Source organism: Lytechinus pictus, chromosome 4, assembly GCF_037042905.1.
Source record: "Lytechinus pictus isolate F3 Inbred chromosome 4, Lp3.0, whole genome shotgun sequence".
NCBI classification, from domain to species: Eukaryota; Metazoa; Echinodermata; class Echinoidea; order Temnopleuroida; family Toxopneustidae; genus Lytechinus; species Lytechinus pictus.
The window spans coordinates 24,255,118-24,273,767 of NC_087248.1; the positions used below are offsets into that span (position 1 = coordinate 24,255,118).

General features: G+C 36.7%; 1 protein-coding gene and 6 non-coding genes across 7 annotated transcripts; 6 read left to right on the top strand and 1 right to left on the bottom strand.

Moving 5' to 3' along the window:
* TRNAW-CCA (transfer RNA tryptophan (anticodon CCA)) lies at positions 1–72 on the bottom strand. Its single transcript has one exon. It is a non-coding gene; the product is annotated as a tRNA-Trp (tRNA).
* A 231-nt stretch (positions 73–303) lies between these two features.
* Positions 304–18,637, top strand: LOC129258784 (large ribosomal subunit protein uL13-like). The gene is made up of 8 exons (XM_064098684.1): positions 304–371; positions 5,691–5,763; positions 7,242–7,307; positions 8,461–8,562; positions 11,306–11,391; positions 13,247–13,306; positions 16,133–16,255; positions 17,299–18,637. The coding sequence occupies exons 1-8, from the start codon at positions 309–311 to the stop codon at positions 17,380–17,382; spliced, it is 657 nt and encodes a 218-aa protein (XP_063954754.1). The 5' UTR covers positions 304–308; the 3' UTR covers positions 17,383–18,637.
* LOC129259764 (small nucleolar RNA Z195/SNORD33/SNORD32 family) lies at positions 7,063–7,149 on the top strand. The gene has a single exon (XR_008584375.2). It is a non-coding gene; the product is annotated as a small nucleolar RNA Z195/SNORD33/SNORD32 family (small nucleolar RNA).
* LOC129259763 (small nucleolar RNA Z195/SNORD33/SNORD32 family) lies at positions 7,981–8,065 on the top strand. Its single transcript, XR_008584374.1, has one exon. It is a non-coding gene; the product is annotated as a small nucleolar RNA Z195/SNORD33/SNORD32 family (small nucleolar RNA).
* On the top strand, positions 9,084–9,169 carry LOC129259759 (small nucleolar RNA Z195/SNORD33/SNORD32 family). Its single transcript, XR_008584370.1, has one exon. It is a non-coding gene; the product is annotated as a small nucleolar RNA Z195/SNORD33/SNORD32 family (small nucleolar RNA).
* LOC129259767 (small nucleolar RNA SNORD34) lies at positions 12,052–12,128 on the top strand. Its single transcript, XR_008584377.2, has one exon. It is a non-coding gene; the product is annotated as a small nucleolar RNA SNORD34 (small nucleolar RNA).
* On the top strand, positions 16,704–16,782 carry LOC129259768 (small nucleolar RNA SNORD34). The gene has a single exon (XR_008584379.2). It is a non-coding gene; the product is annotated as a small nucleolar RNA SNORD34 (small nucleolar RNA).
* Positions 18,638–18,650: the final 13 nt, after the last annotated feature.

Sequence of the window (18,650 nt, forward strand, 5' to 3'; positions counted from 1 at the left end):
TGACCCCGACGTGATTCGAACACGCAACCTTCTGATCTGGAGTCAGACGCGCTACCGTTGCGCCACGGAGTCATCCTTACATTTATTATGGTTGATTATATACTTATATTGTAATATTAATGATCCCCATTTTGGGGCTTTTTCATATTCAAGAAACATTACATATAATCTTAGATATCATGAAAGCTGGTCTATCAAATTTTATGATATGTTCTAACGTATCGATTTCTTATTATTTCATTCCTGTGATGACTACGTAAATGATAATTTTAATTAATTTGCACAAAAAAAACAAGTGGCCGGCGGAAATGACGTCAAAGTTAAAAGTTCACCTTTCGGTCTTTTTGGCAGCCATGTCGAGTTTTATGAAGGTATGACACATGCAAGCCTCCATTTCAAAGTACACTTAAACGAAATGATGAAAATAACAATGGTGCAAATTTCATGATAGGGTTTTGTTATAATTATGTCATAATGTAATAGATTAAAACTGAGCAAAGTTATACAAATAAGTGAAATAATTACGTAGAAACATTCGGGATACATGGATATGCTGCAGGTGCGGCGTATTGTCCGCGGCCGCGCAGGCTCCAGCACACGCATGGCCATGCATGCGGCATGGTAATTTTTTTTTTGTGCAGGGGTAGGGCCCGTATGGTCCATGGGCATGGACATGCCGCGCGGCCTCGCCAAAATAATTGAATGAATTATTTTGAAAACTAAGTCTCACTGAGGTCAGAAGCCCATTTGTGTTTTGTGTGGATGACAACATAAAACAAAAGTAGACGGTGCACAGTGGTAAATTGTCCATAAAAGTCTAGACTACTAGAGTAGACTGTGTAAAAATTGATAACTTTTAGACTGTCTCCGCTCAGCGAATCGGATTCGGAGACTGCATGCATCAATGTATGGTTGGAACTACCCCTTATCGACCACCTAATCTTCTAAGCATCGTATCTGCAAAAATATTCATCAATTTTTACCAAATTTTCGTCTCATTTGTGCAGAAAATTGAGCAGATCAGATTCCCATGTTTCACTCGGCGACTCCGATTCAATCCGCGTATATATCGACTAACAACGAATACGACGATTTTACATTTGCTCATTTGCACCCGTCTTTTGAAACCGACCACCCGCGATCACTAAGTTTACGGCCGATTCTTGTCGCGGTGGCGAAATATTTTTACTCTTCAAAATCAGCTCTATCAGTATCATTCAAGTACTATCATGTCAACATGCTAAATTATCGTCTCACTAACTAAGTTCCACTGCGAGCTCCGGCACTTGATTCGAGGATTGACGACGGATATTTGTTCTAAAGCCGTTTCCTATCGGATTTCTTGGTTTTTCAGCGGGGTTTGGGTCTGGTCAATACAATTTTGATTAATTCTACTAAATTTTTAATTTTGTTGCTTCTTTTTTTCTCGTAAAATCGATTCTTACCGTTTCTATGGACACTGCGCCTACTCTCCCGCGCGTATCGTTTGTAATACGCAATAATTTTAACGCGCGCAAGGTATTCGGTTTCAAAAGAGGTGGTCTATATGTGGTAGTCTCACCATACCGGGTCAATGCTGATGGACTTTAGAAAAGAGCGTGTCGCGTGGATGATAGACCATATAGATATACTTTTTATCTCCATAACTAGTAAATTGATTTTGTTATTTTGGGGGAAATATAGGCCTAACGTTAGTCCTTGGCTTTGCAAATTTGGCTTTTGAGTTTGATCATGTTACAACTTAAACTCTAATGTTTATAGAGAGAGGGCTGGGGGGGGGGGGGTGAGACTCGAGGATCGAACGGAGAGACCAAATACAAAACTGTATATTAAAAATAAGCTAGTAGAGAGAGAGAGGCCTATGACATGCAGAATAAAGATTAAATAAATCCCTGAATTTATGATGCCATATAAGGCCAAGTAAAGAAAGAAAGTAGTTGATCGTCCTCGCGCGCATCTATTTTGGCCGCCGCATGAAAATTTTTACTATTTACTATTTTCAAAAATTGGCTTAAAAAAAAAAAAAAAAAAAAAAAAAAGTGACGTTTCTCCTCCGTGCCTGCTTTCCTTTTTGATTGCAGCATCAATTTTCTTGATATTTACTATTTTTATGGCTGCTGTATAGTGGAAAAAATTCACAAGATTGGCGAGTGATTTGCTCTCATGTGCTCTGGGATCTCTCTCGCAACTTAAAAAACAATTGCTAAGTCCGATATCGCCGTAACTGCAAGAAGGAAAAAAATTCTGATTTGGTTTTTTATTGGAATTTTGAAGATACCATCATAAATTGGCGAGAAAATAAAGTTTGCAAACTCGGAAAAGATCACAGATTTCTTCATTTTTAGTGCATTTTCGGGGACCCCGCTTCCTGAATCTGAACTAATCCGTCGCATGCTTTGGAAATATGGCGCAGATAAATCAATTTTAATGATGTAATTTGTATTTTAGCTGGGTATTTTGGTGAGTGATAGCGCCAGTACTTCGATGTGTGTTACGGTGAGTGAAGGAGCTGTGCTTGTGACTCTGTGAATGCATGTGTGCTGGGATGATGTGATTGACTGTGCTGGCGCGACATGTGAATTTGTGAAATAAATTGAATTTTCTGGCAAGTTTTCTTACGTCAGCAGGCAATGCATTGAATATTCAACAAATAATTTCAAGTGGGTTATTCATTATCAATATTGAAAATCATTAATGGGATTCCAGTAAGTGCCAATTCTGTTCAAATTTGAAAAAACGTAATTCTTCCTCGAGCTATTCAATTTGATGGACAATTGTAAAAATTAGTAAATAGATCTAACACTAACAGTTACAAATATTGAAATAATAGACATTATGTGAACAATTAACAATTAATTCAATAATCATTTAGCACTTGATATAAATAAAAAAAATGAATAAAAATTGAACAGTATTAAACATTATGTAAACGAATATACAAGCAGCTGGAAACTGCAATGCGAAACCATGCCCAGAGCTAAAAGAGAGATTGGCTCTGGAAAACTGAACATGGCTCCATGGTAATGAAAATGACCCCCCCCCCCCCCCATGCATGTTTTACCCTTACATATATATTTATATAGAATAATGTGAAATCATTCACTTGACATGAACATTTTGTTTTACAACAAGTACTGGTATACATCAGTAATACTTCAATAGATTTTTATCGCATAATACATTTTCCATATAGATTTCCAAACAATTGTATACATATATATATATTACGCATATATATATATATATATATATATATATATATATATATATATATATATATATATATATATATATATATATATTCTACTCATTTATTATTAATATTGAGCATGCATCGATCACATAATTCGAGCTTGACATGGCCTGACAATCATTTGAATAAAAAATAGCAAAAAAAATAGTAAATAGTAAGGACCTCCCTCATCACTGATGTCAAAAAACGGGCCGAGAAAATGCCTCCTTGTTTTTAAAAAAAATAGCAAGATAGCAAATAGTAAGGACCTCCCTCATCACTGCTCTCAGAAAACCCGGACGATCAACTACTATCTTTTTTTACTTGGCCTAATAGGTCAGAGTATTCTTCATGGTTTCCCTCTAGCCTCCCTGTAATTTTATTTTGTCAGAAGCAGCTGATGGATTCATGTAAATGATATAAATATTCCATTTTTACAGCTTTATTAATAAAACAAATATTTCTTAAGTTTTATCTTCAATTAATTTCATTGATTTCAGTCACTAATTCTCTCACAGATCACCTTCCTCATTTCCTTTTTTTTTATTACTGATTTTTCTCTCATTATACTTTCATCTTTTCTCAAATTTTTGCTATTTAATTCATTATTTTGTCTTTGCAGTATTATACAATTTTGGGACCAAGCCACTAATAGAACTTCAGAATGTCCGGCCATGATCCTGAATTACATGCTATAATCATGTATCAGTGTGGAGAGAAAAAGAAAACCCAGCTAACTTAGGTTATCTGAATAAAATCATGATTGAGATTATTATTTATAAGACATGTATTCTTGACAGTTGATTGATATATATTACTAAAATATATAACTAGAATAAAGTAATCAAATCCACTGCAGAGTTTTTTTTTTTAATCATTTTATTATTTTCCTTGGAATTCCGGGACTTTCCTCAACCTCACCGACGTACACTGTCACTGGGCCGAGAGTTCCCGCAGTCCGTGCATACAGGCGCACTTTGCAAAGTCACAGCTCAGAATACGCACAGACAGTGCGCGAGAATGAAATAAAGTTGCGCTTGTCATGAAATCTGTGGTAATTCTTGCAGCTACAGACAGCACATCTATCTCTGCCACCCATAATCAAGAAGAAAAGTGATGTTAGGCTCTGGAACAAATATGACGAGGCGTTTACTTGAAGAAAGCAAAATGTTGGCTGTGAGCGTCGATCGTATTTTGATGCACTATGAAAATCATACACTATATTGTCGGCTGCTAGCGTTCGCATGGTCGCATCCGGACAATAGCGGCGCTACTGCTCCTTTTTTTATCCCATGATCCTTCGCGTAAATCTAAATTTGCGATAAGGTCTATTAACATAATTTAAGGTTATTGTCCAATTCTATGCGATCTTATTTCCTGGTTTTTCAATTTGCTATGTTTAAGATTCCATCCCAAACATTTTGTATTAATTTTATTTTGCAAGCAACATTCATGAATTAGATTCTATTTGAAAATGTTGGACTAAACTAAGCACAAACCTTGTTGTGCTGTGCTGTTGTGCTTTTGATTCATGTTTGAGTCATGTTTAATTCACGGACGTTGTACCTATACCCTAATTCTACCAGACAATTAATGTTAGAAAAAATTGTGGAGGTCAGTTAAAAAATTTTGAATGATGAGCTATATGAGCCAAGTATGAACAACCGTAATTTGATTTCTATTCTATGAGGGGGCTGGGGACCCTATGTCTACGCACCCAAAATTGGACAAGGATTACTTTAATATTCCACCAAAGCTTCATTTTATATTTATTCCAAGTTACAATTCTGAAAAGTAAATATGCTAAAAATCTAACCGAAATAGCATAAACTTGATTTGTATTTACATGAAAAACCGGACTGTCATTTTTTAGAATAAAAAGATCAATATGGCCCATGCATATGTGTATGCCCATTTAATATTACACACTTTAGGAAACACTGCATTTGAACCCTTTGCATGGAATGCCTGACATTTGAAATGTCCAGTTTTGATTTGTAATGAATTACTACTTCTTTATTACGCTTGCACATTAGTAAATGTGTATGGAATTCTACAAAGGTTTAAATTTTATGATGAATGATTGAGCAATATCTTAGGCTTCGGGTCGTTTCATGAACTGTTAGTTACTAAACCATGAATTTATTAACAACTGCTGACTCGCATGGTACATGATGTACCCCAAATTTCCATTTATGTTGATTTAGTCGATTTAGTTCCCAAGAAAGTGTCTATTCTTTCCAATTTTGAATGCTTAAGAAACGACTTGTTTTTTTATTTTATGATTTTTATCGTTTTTTAATTTTATGATTTAAATTTTGGACTTAACTCTTCACGATCCTACGCATCAATAACTTAATATTTTCACAGACTATTGGTTACTCTTCAGCAGGCTGATGCTCACTCTGTGCATCGTTTATTGAACCTTGCATATGTTTTTGTTTTTTTTTCCTTTCAGGTGCTGGTGATTGATGGGAGAGGTCATCTACTTGGACGTCTGGCGTCCATAGTAGCCAAGAACCTCCTCCAAGGTACGTCAGGGACACGGGGGGGGGGGGGGTGGCTTTCATGAAGATAACTGATTTGCTTGGAGCAAATTCTGCAGTAGAAATCAAGACAAGACTATGAAACTCCTTTCTTTCCTGTCATGGCCATATGCAGCAGGGGGGGCATTTCCCCTAACTTAGTCCCCCCCCCCCTCCAGAAATTTTGAAAACAAATTTTTTACTGAAAATTTTCACAAAAGTATGCAAGGAATACTTCAATTCCAGTTTAAAAAGGGCAAAAGTGCCCCAATGACAAGCTTGGTTGCTTCGCTCCCTCGCTTTTGATTTTTTTCCGAAATTGTTTACGCGTGCTGCCCCATCCCCCCCCCCCCCCCCCCAGCAAAAAAATTTCTGCGTACGGCCATGTTTCCTGTCAGGTATTCAACAGAGCTAATCCACGTCAATTTAGGTTTTGGTTATTGAATGGTCACTACATCGACTACAACTAGGGCGATTAATCTCAGACACCTTTAGAATTTTGACTTTTGCTAAGTTGATCGTATAATGTAATGTCGGGTTCAGAACTCTGACAATTTTTTTCTTCAAATTGGATATTTGATGAAATTCCAAATGCAAATTTGCAAGTGATAGATTATTGCAAGTAAGTTTTATCAATTTAAAGGTCAAGTCCACCCCAGAAAATTGATGATTTGAATCGATAGAGAAAAATAAAACAAACATAACGCTGCAAATTTCATCGAAATCGGATGTAAAATAAGAAAGTTATGACATTTTTAAGTTTCACTTATTTTTTACAAAACAGTTAAATGCACAACTCAGTGATATGCAAATGCGAGAGTCGATGATGTCCATCACTCATTATTTCTTATGTTCTTTATTGTTTGAATAATACAATATTTTAATTTTTTACAGATTTGACAAGAAGGACCAACTTAACTTAACCATAAACTGTTAACACAATGGTAATTCCACATGTTCAGGTAGAAATGAAACTTTGTTTCACTTGACAAGGAGGAGAAAATTAGAATATTTCGTATTTCATATAATAAAATACAAAAGAAATAGTGAGTGGGTGACGTCATCAGTCTACCAATTTGCATACCGACCAGGATGTGCATATAACAGTTTTGTGAAATTAAGCGAAACTTTACAATGTCATAACTTTCTTATTTTACATCCGATTTTGATGAAATTTTCGGTATTTTGCTTGTTGGAAATTTCTCCTTTTTTTCAAATCAACCTTTTGTTGGGGTGGACTTGTCCTTTAAGCACCCTTTAATAGACTTGCAAAGCTTCAGTATGCATTTGAAATAACTGAAGTTGGCCATCTGTGATGATACTATTCTCACTGTTTCGAGTGTTAAGCCATGAGAAGAAACTCCTTATACATGCACTACCATCTGAGCTGGCCTGCTTTCTATTCTATGACATTTACAAAAACATGTCACAGTGTTCAAGTTGAAAGACCATGCTATCATGCCACCATGTTTTTAATCTCGTAGGTCAGAAGGTGGTCGTAGTACGATGTGAGCTCATCAACATCTCGGGCAGCTTCTACAGGAACAAGCGTAAGTATGGAATGCCAAGTGACAAGGGGCCTGTAACAAAGGACATAATTCAAGCGTGCAATTAATCGCTAATCTTATGTGTTGTGGAACCCAATCCATTGTTTGATCGAGCTGTTGCACTTGACTTTAAAAAATCCATCTAAAGCTGTCGTTAATATTGTGAATTACACCTTATTACCAGATGTACTGGAAAAAAGCAGAGGTCTGCAGTCGAGTTTCCAGGTCTATCTCTTATCCAAATTCTTTGTATCTTCCTCCTCAAAGTTTGCTACAACACTTGGGGTATCATTTAACATTCCAATCTTATTGAAGTGTAGTGGCCGTCTTTTTTTTATCTGTTGAATCTTTGTGAAAATTATATTTTTTTGTGCCTTGTATACTGTTTTTATTTTTCTTTAAAAAAGAACCCAAGGACCATATGAACACATCTTACATAGTGCTTGGAATCCTTTGATATCAGAAAGCTTTAATTACAAATATCCTGAATATTTAGCCAATTCCGTATTTGTCAATACTTTGTACTACATTTGCATTTATTATTAGTATGAATTTTTTAAATACAATTAATGCAATATGGCAAAATCTCAGAATTTACCCACATATTGTTCCTCCTATATAGAAGATGTAAGTTCTCGATGTCCATTTTGTGAGAGCGCGGGAATAGTGATATCAGCCTTTCAGTGATGATGTCATCTCACTGTTTCGAGTGACAAGCAATGAGAAAACTTTCTTTTACATGCACTACCATCTGAGATGGGCTGAATTTCACATGTTCAATTCATCTTGCTTTTTATCATGAAGGATTTCCAATAAATTCAACTCAGTTACAATGTGATACCAAGACCTGAGGTTTCATTCATCATGCAAGTCATAACTTTCCAGGGGAGCGTTCCATGAAAGGACTTGTCAGACGTTTTGTCCAACAAGTCCCATTTTATCAGACAGTTACCATAGTAACAGTGCTTCTTAGCCAATCAGATTTAAGGAAAGATGTCAGAGCTGACAAGTCTTGTCGGACGAAAATGTTAATGAAACGCTCCCCAGAAATTCGGTCGTAATATTTCTTAATTTTCATTGTGTGATTGTGCACTACATACATTTGTCTGTAGGTATTTATGCCATTTGTATCATTCTTCCTCCCCCCTTCACCCAGTGAAGTACATGCAGTTCATGCGCAAGCGCACCAACACCAAGCCCTCTCGTGGGCCCTACCATCTCCGTAGCCCCAGCCGTATGTTCTGGAGAGTCATCAGGGGTGAGTATTATTTAGCCATAGCTCAGTTACCATGGAAACAAGCAACCTGAAATCATTTTGATTTTTTTTAAATCTGAACTGCCCAGTTTGTGAAATAGATATCTTTCGTACCCAGTTAGATCAACCGCGCATCATTCCCATTCCCGATTGTAGCGAAAGGGTTGGACACTGCCGTGCACAGTAACATCAATCTGAGCAATTCATTGTGGGATTGATTGCATTGCATATTGTGTATGATCAATCAGAGAAATGTGCCCAACGATCAATTGCTAAGCTTTATGTTACCTGGCCCAGGTCACATTTGTCAAACCTGGAAGAACACATAGCTTCTCAGGGCACCACCTATATTACAGGACTAAGTAACCCCCCCCCCCCCCCCCAAAAAAAAAAAAAAAAAAAAAAAATTGCACAATGCCATTTACTTTTCTCCAAAGTATGTGTAGATTTTGATTCATTTGCTAGTGTAAATTGGCCATTTTATGAATTTCATGAATATGTGGAAGAAGAGATTCTGAAATCAGCCCATCAGTGATGAAATCATCTCACTGTTTCGAGTGACTAACAATGAGACAAGCTTTATTTTACATGCACTACCATCTGAGATGGGCTGAATTTCACTTAGTCTGGCATTGTGTATTTTATATTGAGTCACTTGAGACTGATAAGGGACAAAAAAAGATCAAAAGATGATAGTTTTTTCCCCTAAAACATACCTAAAAGGTGGGCAAAAAGTAATGGGTGTGCACATCGTATAGAACACTGCTATTTAGTGATGTAATTCAGGTTCCATATATTTGCTCCAGTGACAATTGCTCCTAAACAAATTCTACACACTAATCAAATATAAACTAACTTTTAACCTGGATTTAACACTACCCTACACTAAATCTAACCCTAATTCTAACATAAATCCATATTGTAACCCTATTACCCTAACCCTACATCTTAGAGACGAGACGGAGATGGAATAAAGACTTGAGCAATTGTTGCAAGAGCAAATGTCTTGTCTTTATTTCAAGGCACTGCATGCACCATGCTTCCTTTGTCCACAATCAAAAGTCAAGATTGAAAATTCCAAATCTGGGATGATGTGCGCTTGTGTCCACTAAATTTTCACCTGTGTGTCATAATGACAAGCTGACTTCCCGTGCCCTTGCACATTAAGAGCAAACTCAAGGTTCTATCAGTAGTCAACGTGGCGTACCACACATGATCGATAGGCTTGGATCCAAGTCTTGCCCATTCAGATCTGAAACCCCCTGGCCCGTATTCTGAAGTCGGGTTTAACCCTAATTCTCCCGGGGGGGGGGGCCATAATGGCCCCCCCCTCGACAATTTTCGCGATATATCCGCTGCGCAAAATTTTTTGACCTCGCCGCTCACTGACTTTTTACTTTCAAGTCTCGCGCAAATTTTGAGACCAAATTTGTGACGCCCGGATACGCGGTTACGACATTACGCAACATTATGTAAGTGCATGTCAGACCCAAAATTGCTCATAAACGTGATTTCATGTACAAATCCAATGCAAATTGTGTATTTAGCCGAAATTCATAAATGTATCATTATTTCTACTTTTACTGATTGAATTTAATTAATTTTGCCTTGCTTATGATCAGAATTAAGTCTGGAACGATTTCCATTGAAAAAACAATAAAAAACAAAAAGTAAAAAAAACAAGGAAATACATAAGAAATTCATAAAACAATAAAATACATAAGAAATTGATTTCCAAACCGAAGTTTTTTTTAATTGCGATTGTTAAGAATGCTACAAAGAATATTTTAACCAAAAATTAGCATTCTAGGAGCTTTATTTAGTGAATTAGAGCAAAAAGTATGATTTATGCATAAATTAGCATAATTAATTCATATAAAATAAAATCTCATTATTTTGGAAAATTTTACCATACAGCCTTGTAGATTACATCGCACACAACAAGCATGCAAATTTTTGCGTCGCTCGAGCGATCAGCGGCCGAGATCTTAAGGGGGGGCCATAATGGCCCCCCCCCCGGGAATGACAAGAATCAAAATACCCCGGGTGATTGAGGGTTAACTTAGACCATGGTCTAACTCTGTGCTAAAATTATGGGAAGCCAAACATTTCAAATTTTGTTTACAGTGAATGCTTCTCATGTTTACTGCGCTCTTTACTAATTCTTATAATGGTGAAGACAACTGTCATACTTACAGTATCCTTCCCAGGCAGTTAATGCTTTGGGAGTCAAATGAGCTGATACATTGAACCTCTCCTGTTATAGATTTATGTAACAACTGGCTTTCCATAGTTAAACCACAACTTAAAACCAGAGTTTAAATTTAAACTCGACTTCAGAATACGGGCCCCTCGGTGGGGTTCTGATATTAAAACCTGGGTTTAACTCTGACTTGACAAGAATTTAAGAGTGCTAAGTTTCTTCTTGATTCAACATTCATGGCAAAGCTAATTAATGTACCATGTTATTCCCTGATTTCTATATCATTATATCGTCATGATATTTTTTCTTCTCATGAAATTTACGTTTTTGAAAAATTTTCACCGATACTCAAGTAATTTGTTCTTGGTGAATGCGTTGACAAATGGCACTCCACAAAAGTGTGTTCTAACATCTAAATCAGCCTTGAATTAAGTAAACCATTGTATGAGAATATCACCCCCAAGATTTGCCTTTTCATACGTATTTACACCAGCATGATACTGTAAATTTGATTGATGAAACATGTGAATTATTTTATTGTAGGAATGTTGCCACACAAGAGAACACGTGGTGTGGAAGCCCTGGAAAGGCTCAAGGTCTTTGAAGGATGTCCTGCCCCCTACGACAGGGTAAGTTGGCGACTTGGTATTTGCTGCTCCAACAAGAATATTCCTGCCTGAATGTTTGGAGATGCTGGGTTGTGTTACAGGCACTCCAGCGAAATCGACTCCTAGTCCAAAGAAAGCAATTTGGTTTTTATCGATGACGGGCCATTCCCCATTTTAGAGTCTGTTACGTTGGTGTGATGGTACCGCACGGGCTGTGGTAGGGGTTTGAGGTTCAGAATGCTGTTAGATTTAGGGTTGGGTTTGAGATTCGTGTGTAAATTTGGCTTAATGTGCACATTATCCACAGGAGCCATTGGTGAAGGGGAAAAGATGGAATCAGAGTTGAAGAAGGTACTAATATCACATGACTGACTGCTAAGGTCACATGACTGTTGGTTAATTTGTTGTTCAAGTCTTGATTCAAAGCCTCAAGTTGATATGATTTCTGGATGATGCACTCGTCACTCCTAATCCCAAACCCCTAATTGAACTCGAAATCGGATGTGTTCACATGCATGTTAATCTATTGCATGTATTTCTTCCTTGTAACTTGGTTATGTTGATGCAATCGAAGTTTGGATGGACATGTACGTTGTCAGCAATGTTTGATAACTGTTGTAATATTTGTTGTGCTGATATGAAAGTGCTTTATTTACTGATAATGATAGATGATACTTCATTCCCTGTCAGTGATGAATTATCATCCTACCTACATTGTTTGATTTATTCATGAGAACAAGCATGATTCTGAGACAGGATTTTTCTTTAAAGGAGAATGAAACTCTTGGAGCAAGTTAGCTTTTGTGAAAGCAGACAAATCAAAGAATAAGATCAACAAAAGTTTGAGTAAAATAGGACTAGCAATAGAAGAGTTATGAGCATTTGAATGTCGAGATCACTAATGCTATGGAGATCCTCCCATTGGCAATGCGACCAAGATCTATGATGTCACAGATAAACAACTCTCCCCTTTTGGACGCTGAAAATATACCCCAAAACATCTCTTTTTGCTCATTCTAATCATATGACAAACGATTCATCAATGATATAATGTTGTGAAACCTATGTACTTGTCCTCTCATAAAGAGAACACCTCACCTTGTGATAGACTCTATAAAAGTGAGAATATAAGTGAAATAAGTACTAAAGTAATGAGGGAGTTGTACGTGTGTGACATCACAGATCTTGGTCGCATTGCCAATGGGAGGATCTACATGGCATTAGTGATCTCAATATTCAAATGCTCATAACTTTCTTATTATTCATTCAATCTTCCTCAATTTTTCAACAATATGTTTCTTTGATTTTTCTCTTTGATATGGATTCAGCTGGTTTCAAGGATTTCATTCTCCTTTAATAAGAGTAATAAATAATGATAGGCATTTATACAAACGGCATATTCTATCAAGAAACATCCCAAACTTATTTGAGGTGCACAAAAAATAGAACGTTGCATTATGTACTCAACACAAGCCAGGAGCATGTTCTCGGGTTCAAAATCAGATTTGCCTGATTTTTTAGACCCCAGCAACTTGCCATAAATGCTTTTCAAGCTTTAGTTTGTACAGGACATCTATGATTTTTTAAAGGGGTAAAAAAGGTGGATAACACAGGTCTTGCATCGTATGATCTAATGCCTCAGTCACATTTGCTCTACGGCAGCCATACGGCAAGTCGAAAACAGCTGTTTGATTTATTTTTTGTACCAGCTACATAGGCGGTTTGAATAAGAATGAATGAAACTTCTCATTTTTTAAGGTCAGTAGTTAATGGTATGTTAATTGTTGTTTCTTTCATTAGAATTATTCATTCAAGTAGTAAGCGCATGATATTAGTGTTGTTCACTTCTTTCTCAACTTGTCTTTAACCTAAACAGAAGAAGCGGTTCGTTGTCCCCTCTGCTCTGAGAGTTATGCGACTCAAACCCAAGAGGAAGGTAAGAAAAAGGAAAATACCTAATTTTATCAGCCAAACATCATCATAATCCCGATCAAATGGAGTTCTATGGGGGTAGAGTAGATTCAGTGTGTTATCGCGAAGTTTGTCAGCCTGTTAGCTACCATTTCATATCTTGTGTTTTCAAACTTCTTTATTATTTTAGTTCTAGTTTGTTTTGGCAAATTAAAAAATGTAATGTAAAAAAAAAATCAGAAAAGCTGAGAGGTGAAAGCTTGAACCAAATTTGGTCAATAGTAAAAGAATTTAACTTCAAATTCGTAAAATAGTGATCACTATGCCTCTCAGACTCATACTACATTCCCCCTCATCAAGAAATGTATTTGAAAGTTATTCGAGCAATTATGTGGAAAAAATTATTTTGAAACCTAGTTCAAAGCATTATCTCCGGAGTATTTCACAAAGCCAATAGTCGGTGTTGTTCCCTAATAAATTCATTCTGAACAAATCAGATGCAAGGATTTCTCTAGCCTGTAACATTGTCAGTGAAAAATCACTGATGAAATGCTCCCATGCAGAAGAGATGCTGCATGCCTCAAGTGGTCTGTTTGTGATGAATTTCAATTCAGCGGATCGATCTAATCATGAGAATAAATCTGCAAGTTCTGAAACAGACCTTTTTTTCCCAGGATGGAAGTTTTGTGCGTTAGTGTAGAAAGTGATCTAAAGAAGAGTTAAATATTGCTCACCTCAATATAGAAGTCATTTGAATACAAACAGTAGTAAGCGGGAAAAATACACGGGGGCGGCGGGCGAATTCGCCCCGGAAATGCCTAACGTCGCCCTCGAAATCACCCAAAATCATGCTTTCGGGGCGACAGAAAATCTTGATGTCGCCCCCGAAATTATTGCCGAGCGATAACAACTCAGTGGCCCACGAGCGCCATATGCATGAGCTCCGCTTACCATTTAAAAATCATCAAAAATCCGCACTCAAAATAATGAACAAGCCTTGAAAATAGCGAGGAGCACAGTTTCAAATTCTGAAGTTGCGTCTTTTTTTTCTGTAATACGTTTTTCCATACACATGGTATGAAAAAAAAATCAACGCAACGGTCGGGAAACAGTTGCATGTATAGGGGTCCATTATGACTACCACCATGTGCAATTTCTAATGCACATTTTCCCCTACAGATATCACAATTCTGTGATAAAATAATTTGAATTACACAGGAAATAAATCCCAGAGTCTAGTAACCTCGCATTGGTGAGTTGTCATTCAGATTTGCTTTTCAAAACGGCCTATTAACATCCAAAATAATTGACCTTATTTGTTGATTATTACTTAAAAATCATTTGTTTTATTTTTCTAGGGGATGAGGTAAATATCAGACAATAAATCATCAAAGCTCCATCTATTTTACAAAACTGGCAGGAAGGCTCACGCACGCCCGCATCGGCGCTTGTATTAGCTAGGGGGACAATTCGCTCAGTAAAGGCCTCAATGATGGTGGTTTTCTGTTTCAGACAGTTTACATTTCGGGTATATTATTAAAAACTGCCAATAAAGTTTAATGGTTTCTTCATTGTCATGTATATTTAAGTTATTAATGAGTTCATTCTCACCAAATTTAGACTCCCCCATAGAGAAATGCAATTTTCGTGGAGATCTGCGTTTTCAAAGAACTTAAGGAAAAGTTGGGGTATGTGGACCTTTTATAACATGGCCAAGTACAGGTTATTGTACTGGAATAGATGGAGTAGAAATAAGATATTGAATTCATTTATATCCAAGTTCAACTCACAGTCACAAACACACACCCACATCCAAGATTCTAAGCATGAAAAAAATAACTTTAAAAACAATATTAAACAATAAGTAATAATTCATTAATAAGTGAACAGGTATTCCTCAAAATACAAAAAAGTAGCATTTGAAAAGAGCCCCGAAATGCAAAAAGTAGCCCCCGAAATGCAAAAAGTAGCCCCCGAAAGGTAGAAATGGAGCCCCCGAAATTTTACAAAAAATTGAAAATGGAGCCCCCGAAAAAAAAAATGTCATAAGAAGTGTTGCATGTTTGCAGTGGCTCACTCTTTGATCATTTGTCCAAGTAGATGCTTTCTTTGCTCAATTATATAAATATTGATAACTGATTAAATCTCTTAGGATCAAAGAAATTCTATATTTAGGAGAATGATTACCCTGATGGATGCCGTTGTGGACTGCCAACATATACTTGTATTCTAATGTCCTGTTTTTAGATCTGTTGCATAAACTGTGTTTGATTGCAGTCTTTGTAATCAGTTGCAATCCTAAATGCACCCTTCTGATTGGCTGAAGAAAAGGTCGATTGTGAGCGTGTCGAATTCCATGCAAACGCAAGTTGAAAGGCAGTAGACTTTATTATTCATCCTCCCATAAGTCAAATCAACTATCATTTCAGACTAGAATATGAAAACATTCCTTATTTACATGTCCCAATTCGTAAGTCAAATTTTGCACAATTCGTCCTTCCATAAGTCGCAACACCTCAGTATTAGCGGAATTTCAGACCAGAATATGAAAAACATTACTTATTTGCTTGTACTCTAAACAGAATTTTGTGGTCCCCCCAAAATTTTTTACTGTGGCAGAGTCACCTGCTGGGGACTGTTTCATGAAAGTTGTCAGCACTGACAAGATGTCTTTCTCCGACAGTTACAATAGTGACAGTCAGAGGCCAGAGCTTCTCAGCCAATCACAAGCAAGGATTTCACTGAAATAATCAGCACTGACAATTAAGTCAGTGCTGACAACTTTCATGAAACACCCCCTATGCCCATTCCTATATCATTGTCTGATTCAATCTCATATCAAATGTTGTAGTTCTGCCAACTTGGCCGTCTTGCTCATGAGGTCGGCTGGAAGTACAAGAACATCGTCGAGGCTTTGGAGGAGAAGAGAAAGGCCCGCGCCCATCTGCACTACCAGAAAGAACAGAGGAAAGTGGTAAGTCACTTTTCTCAACCACTTAATCATTTCAGTCTAACTTTTATTGTCGACAAGTGGGATTTAAAGTCGAGGCGTAGAAACAGTGAAGGAAATACATGAGCCTGAAAGGCAATTATGCCCTCCAAATGGCCCCTCAAATTCTGAAAGTAGATTGCTCTGGGATGACCATCATCTTTTGTAGAGACGCCACAAAAAATATTCATGAATATTTTTTAAAATCAATATGGCAGAACAATGAGGTTTGAATTTCACAAATTTCTTGTTGCATAAATGAACTAGCCATCGGAATGAAAGGATTCGCTCCAACAGTGATACTAACATCCCAACTTGAAAAAATAAAATAAAGTAACCCACAAAAAAGAACAATGATTTCTTACCATGCAGAGAAACTTGTTGAAGGATATTGGAATAATCTAATTTTGTGGAAGGTGGGAGGCACTGACCAGCTTGCTAATGATGACTTTTCATTCTACCTACATTGTTTGATAACTACAATGAGAAAAAGCATGAATTCTGATGCACATTGGTCAATATTACCACTGCGGTCCAAGCTGAATTACCACAACAAGTGACTTACCATGCAGAAGTTGTCAACAGCTTGATTTATGTAATTGTTGCATGCCCATCAGAATAGAGACAAGTTTTGTCTTATCTATTCAATTTTTTACACTTGACAACAGCAATAGATTTGTCCCTATGTTGAAATATATGTCTTCATAGCAATTTTCAACACAATACTCGGTTAACATCGATTGAACCTTTTTTTTCAATGTAGCTTTTGCATCACAAAAACAAAACAAGAAAATATTCAATAAATCTTTTTTTAAATGATATTCATACTCAGTGCCATTTTTGGTTGATGCTCTCTATGTGTTTTGTTTGCACTCTCAAAATCTGATCTTTGTCACACTACATGTACAGAGTGGCATGTGAGGGTTCCCATACATGTGGGCAAATCCATTGCGTCTTATCCTCTTGTTAAATGAATTATGATATTAACTTATTTTTCTACTCTGCTTCCCCCCCCCCCCCCGACCCAGGCCCTGCGAAGGAAAGCGGTAAAGAGTGTTGGAGACAAAATCGCCCCCTACCAGAAGATCATTGAAGGCTATGGCTTCCATTGAAACACATCTATCAATGAACTGTTAAGACCATGATCACACCAAGTGTTCATTCTGCAGTGAATAAAGTCACATGCAAAAAAAAGAAGGAAACGAGTGTCAATGTGTCTTTTTGAGTCTGGACGGCCTCAATAAGTTTCTAGTTTGTCTTCTGTTCAATTGTCCCTACCGGACATACAGGTAACTCTCCCAGGTAAATTGCTGATTGCCCTACACCTCATTCTCTTCGTCTTTGCGTCTCCTCTCATCCCACTTGGTCTAATCTTTATTCATCGGCAACCAGTTCGTCTACTTAAAGGACAAATCCACCCCAACAAAAAGTTGATTTGAATGAAAAGAGAAAATGCAACAAGCACAACACTGAAAATTTCATCAAAATCGGATGTAAATTAAGAAAGTTATGACATTTTAAAGTTTCGCTTAATTTCACAGAACAGTTATATGCACATCCTGGCTGGTATGCAAATGAGGAGACTATGAGGTCATCCACTCACTATTTCTTTTGTATTTTATTATGTGAAATATGAAATATTCAAATTTTCTCATTGTCAAGTGATAAAACAATTAATTCCTCCCTGAACATGTGGAATTAGCATGTGGTTCAGTCAAGTTGGTCCTTATTGTCAAATATCTAAAAAATGAAATATTGTATAATTCAAACAAAAAACAAAACAAATAGTGAGTGATGGACATCATCGACTGAGTGACCTACTTATGCTTATCACTGTTTTGTGAGAAATAGTGAAACTTTAAAATGTCATAACTTTCTTATTTTACATCCGATTTTGATGAAATTTTCAGCACTATGCTAGTTTGATTTTCTCTATGCAAGAAAGCATTTTCCTGGGGTGGACTTGACCTTTAACATTTGGTCATATTGCCATTTAACCCATTTACTAGTTTGCCTAATTTCTAGTTAGGTCCTACCCAAATATTGATTTGGTTCAAAACCTCTTAGTCTATGGCCCGTATTCTGAAGTCAGGTTTAATTTAGACCATGGTCTAACTCTGCTAAAATTATGGGAAGCCAAACGTGTCAAAATTCTTATTAAGTTGTATGTTTCTTATGTTCACTGTACAATCATCTATGTATACTTTCTAGACAATTATGAATGATTTGAGAGCCAAATGAACTGAAATATGATATCTCTAATGTTAGTGATTTATGTAAAAATTGGCTATCCATACTTCAACCAAATGAGTGCCTATAAATACCCTTAGGAAGCAAGATTAAATTTAGATAAATCAAATACAGTAACCCTGCATGAGAA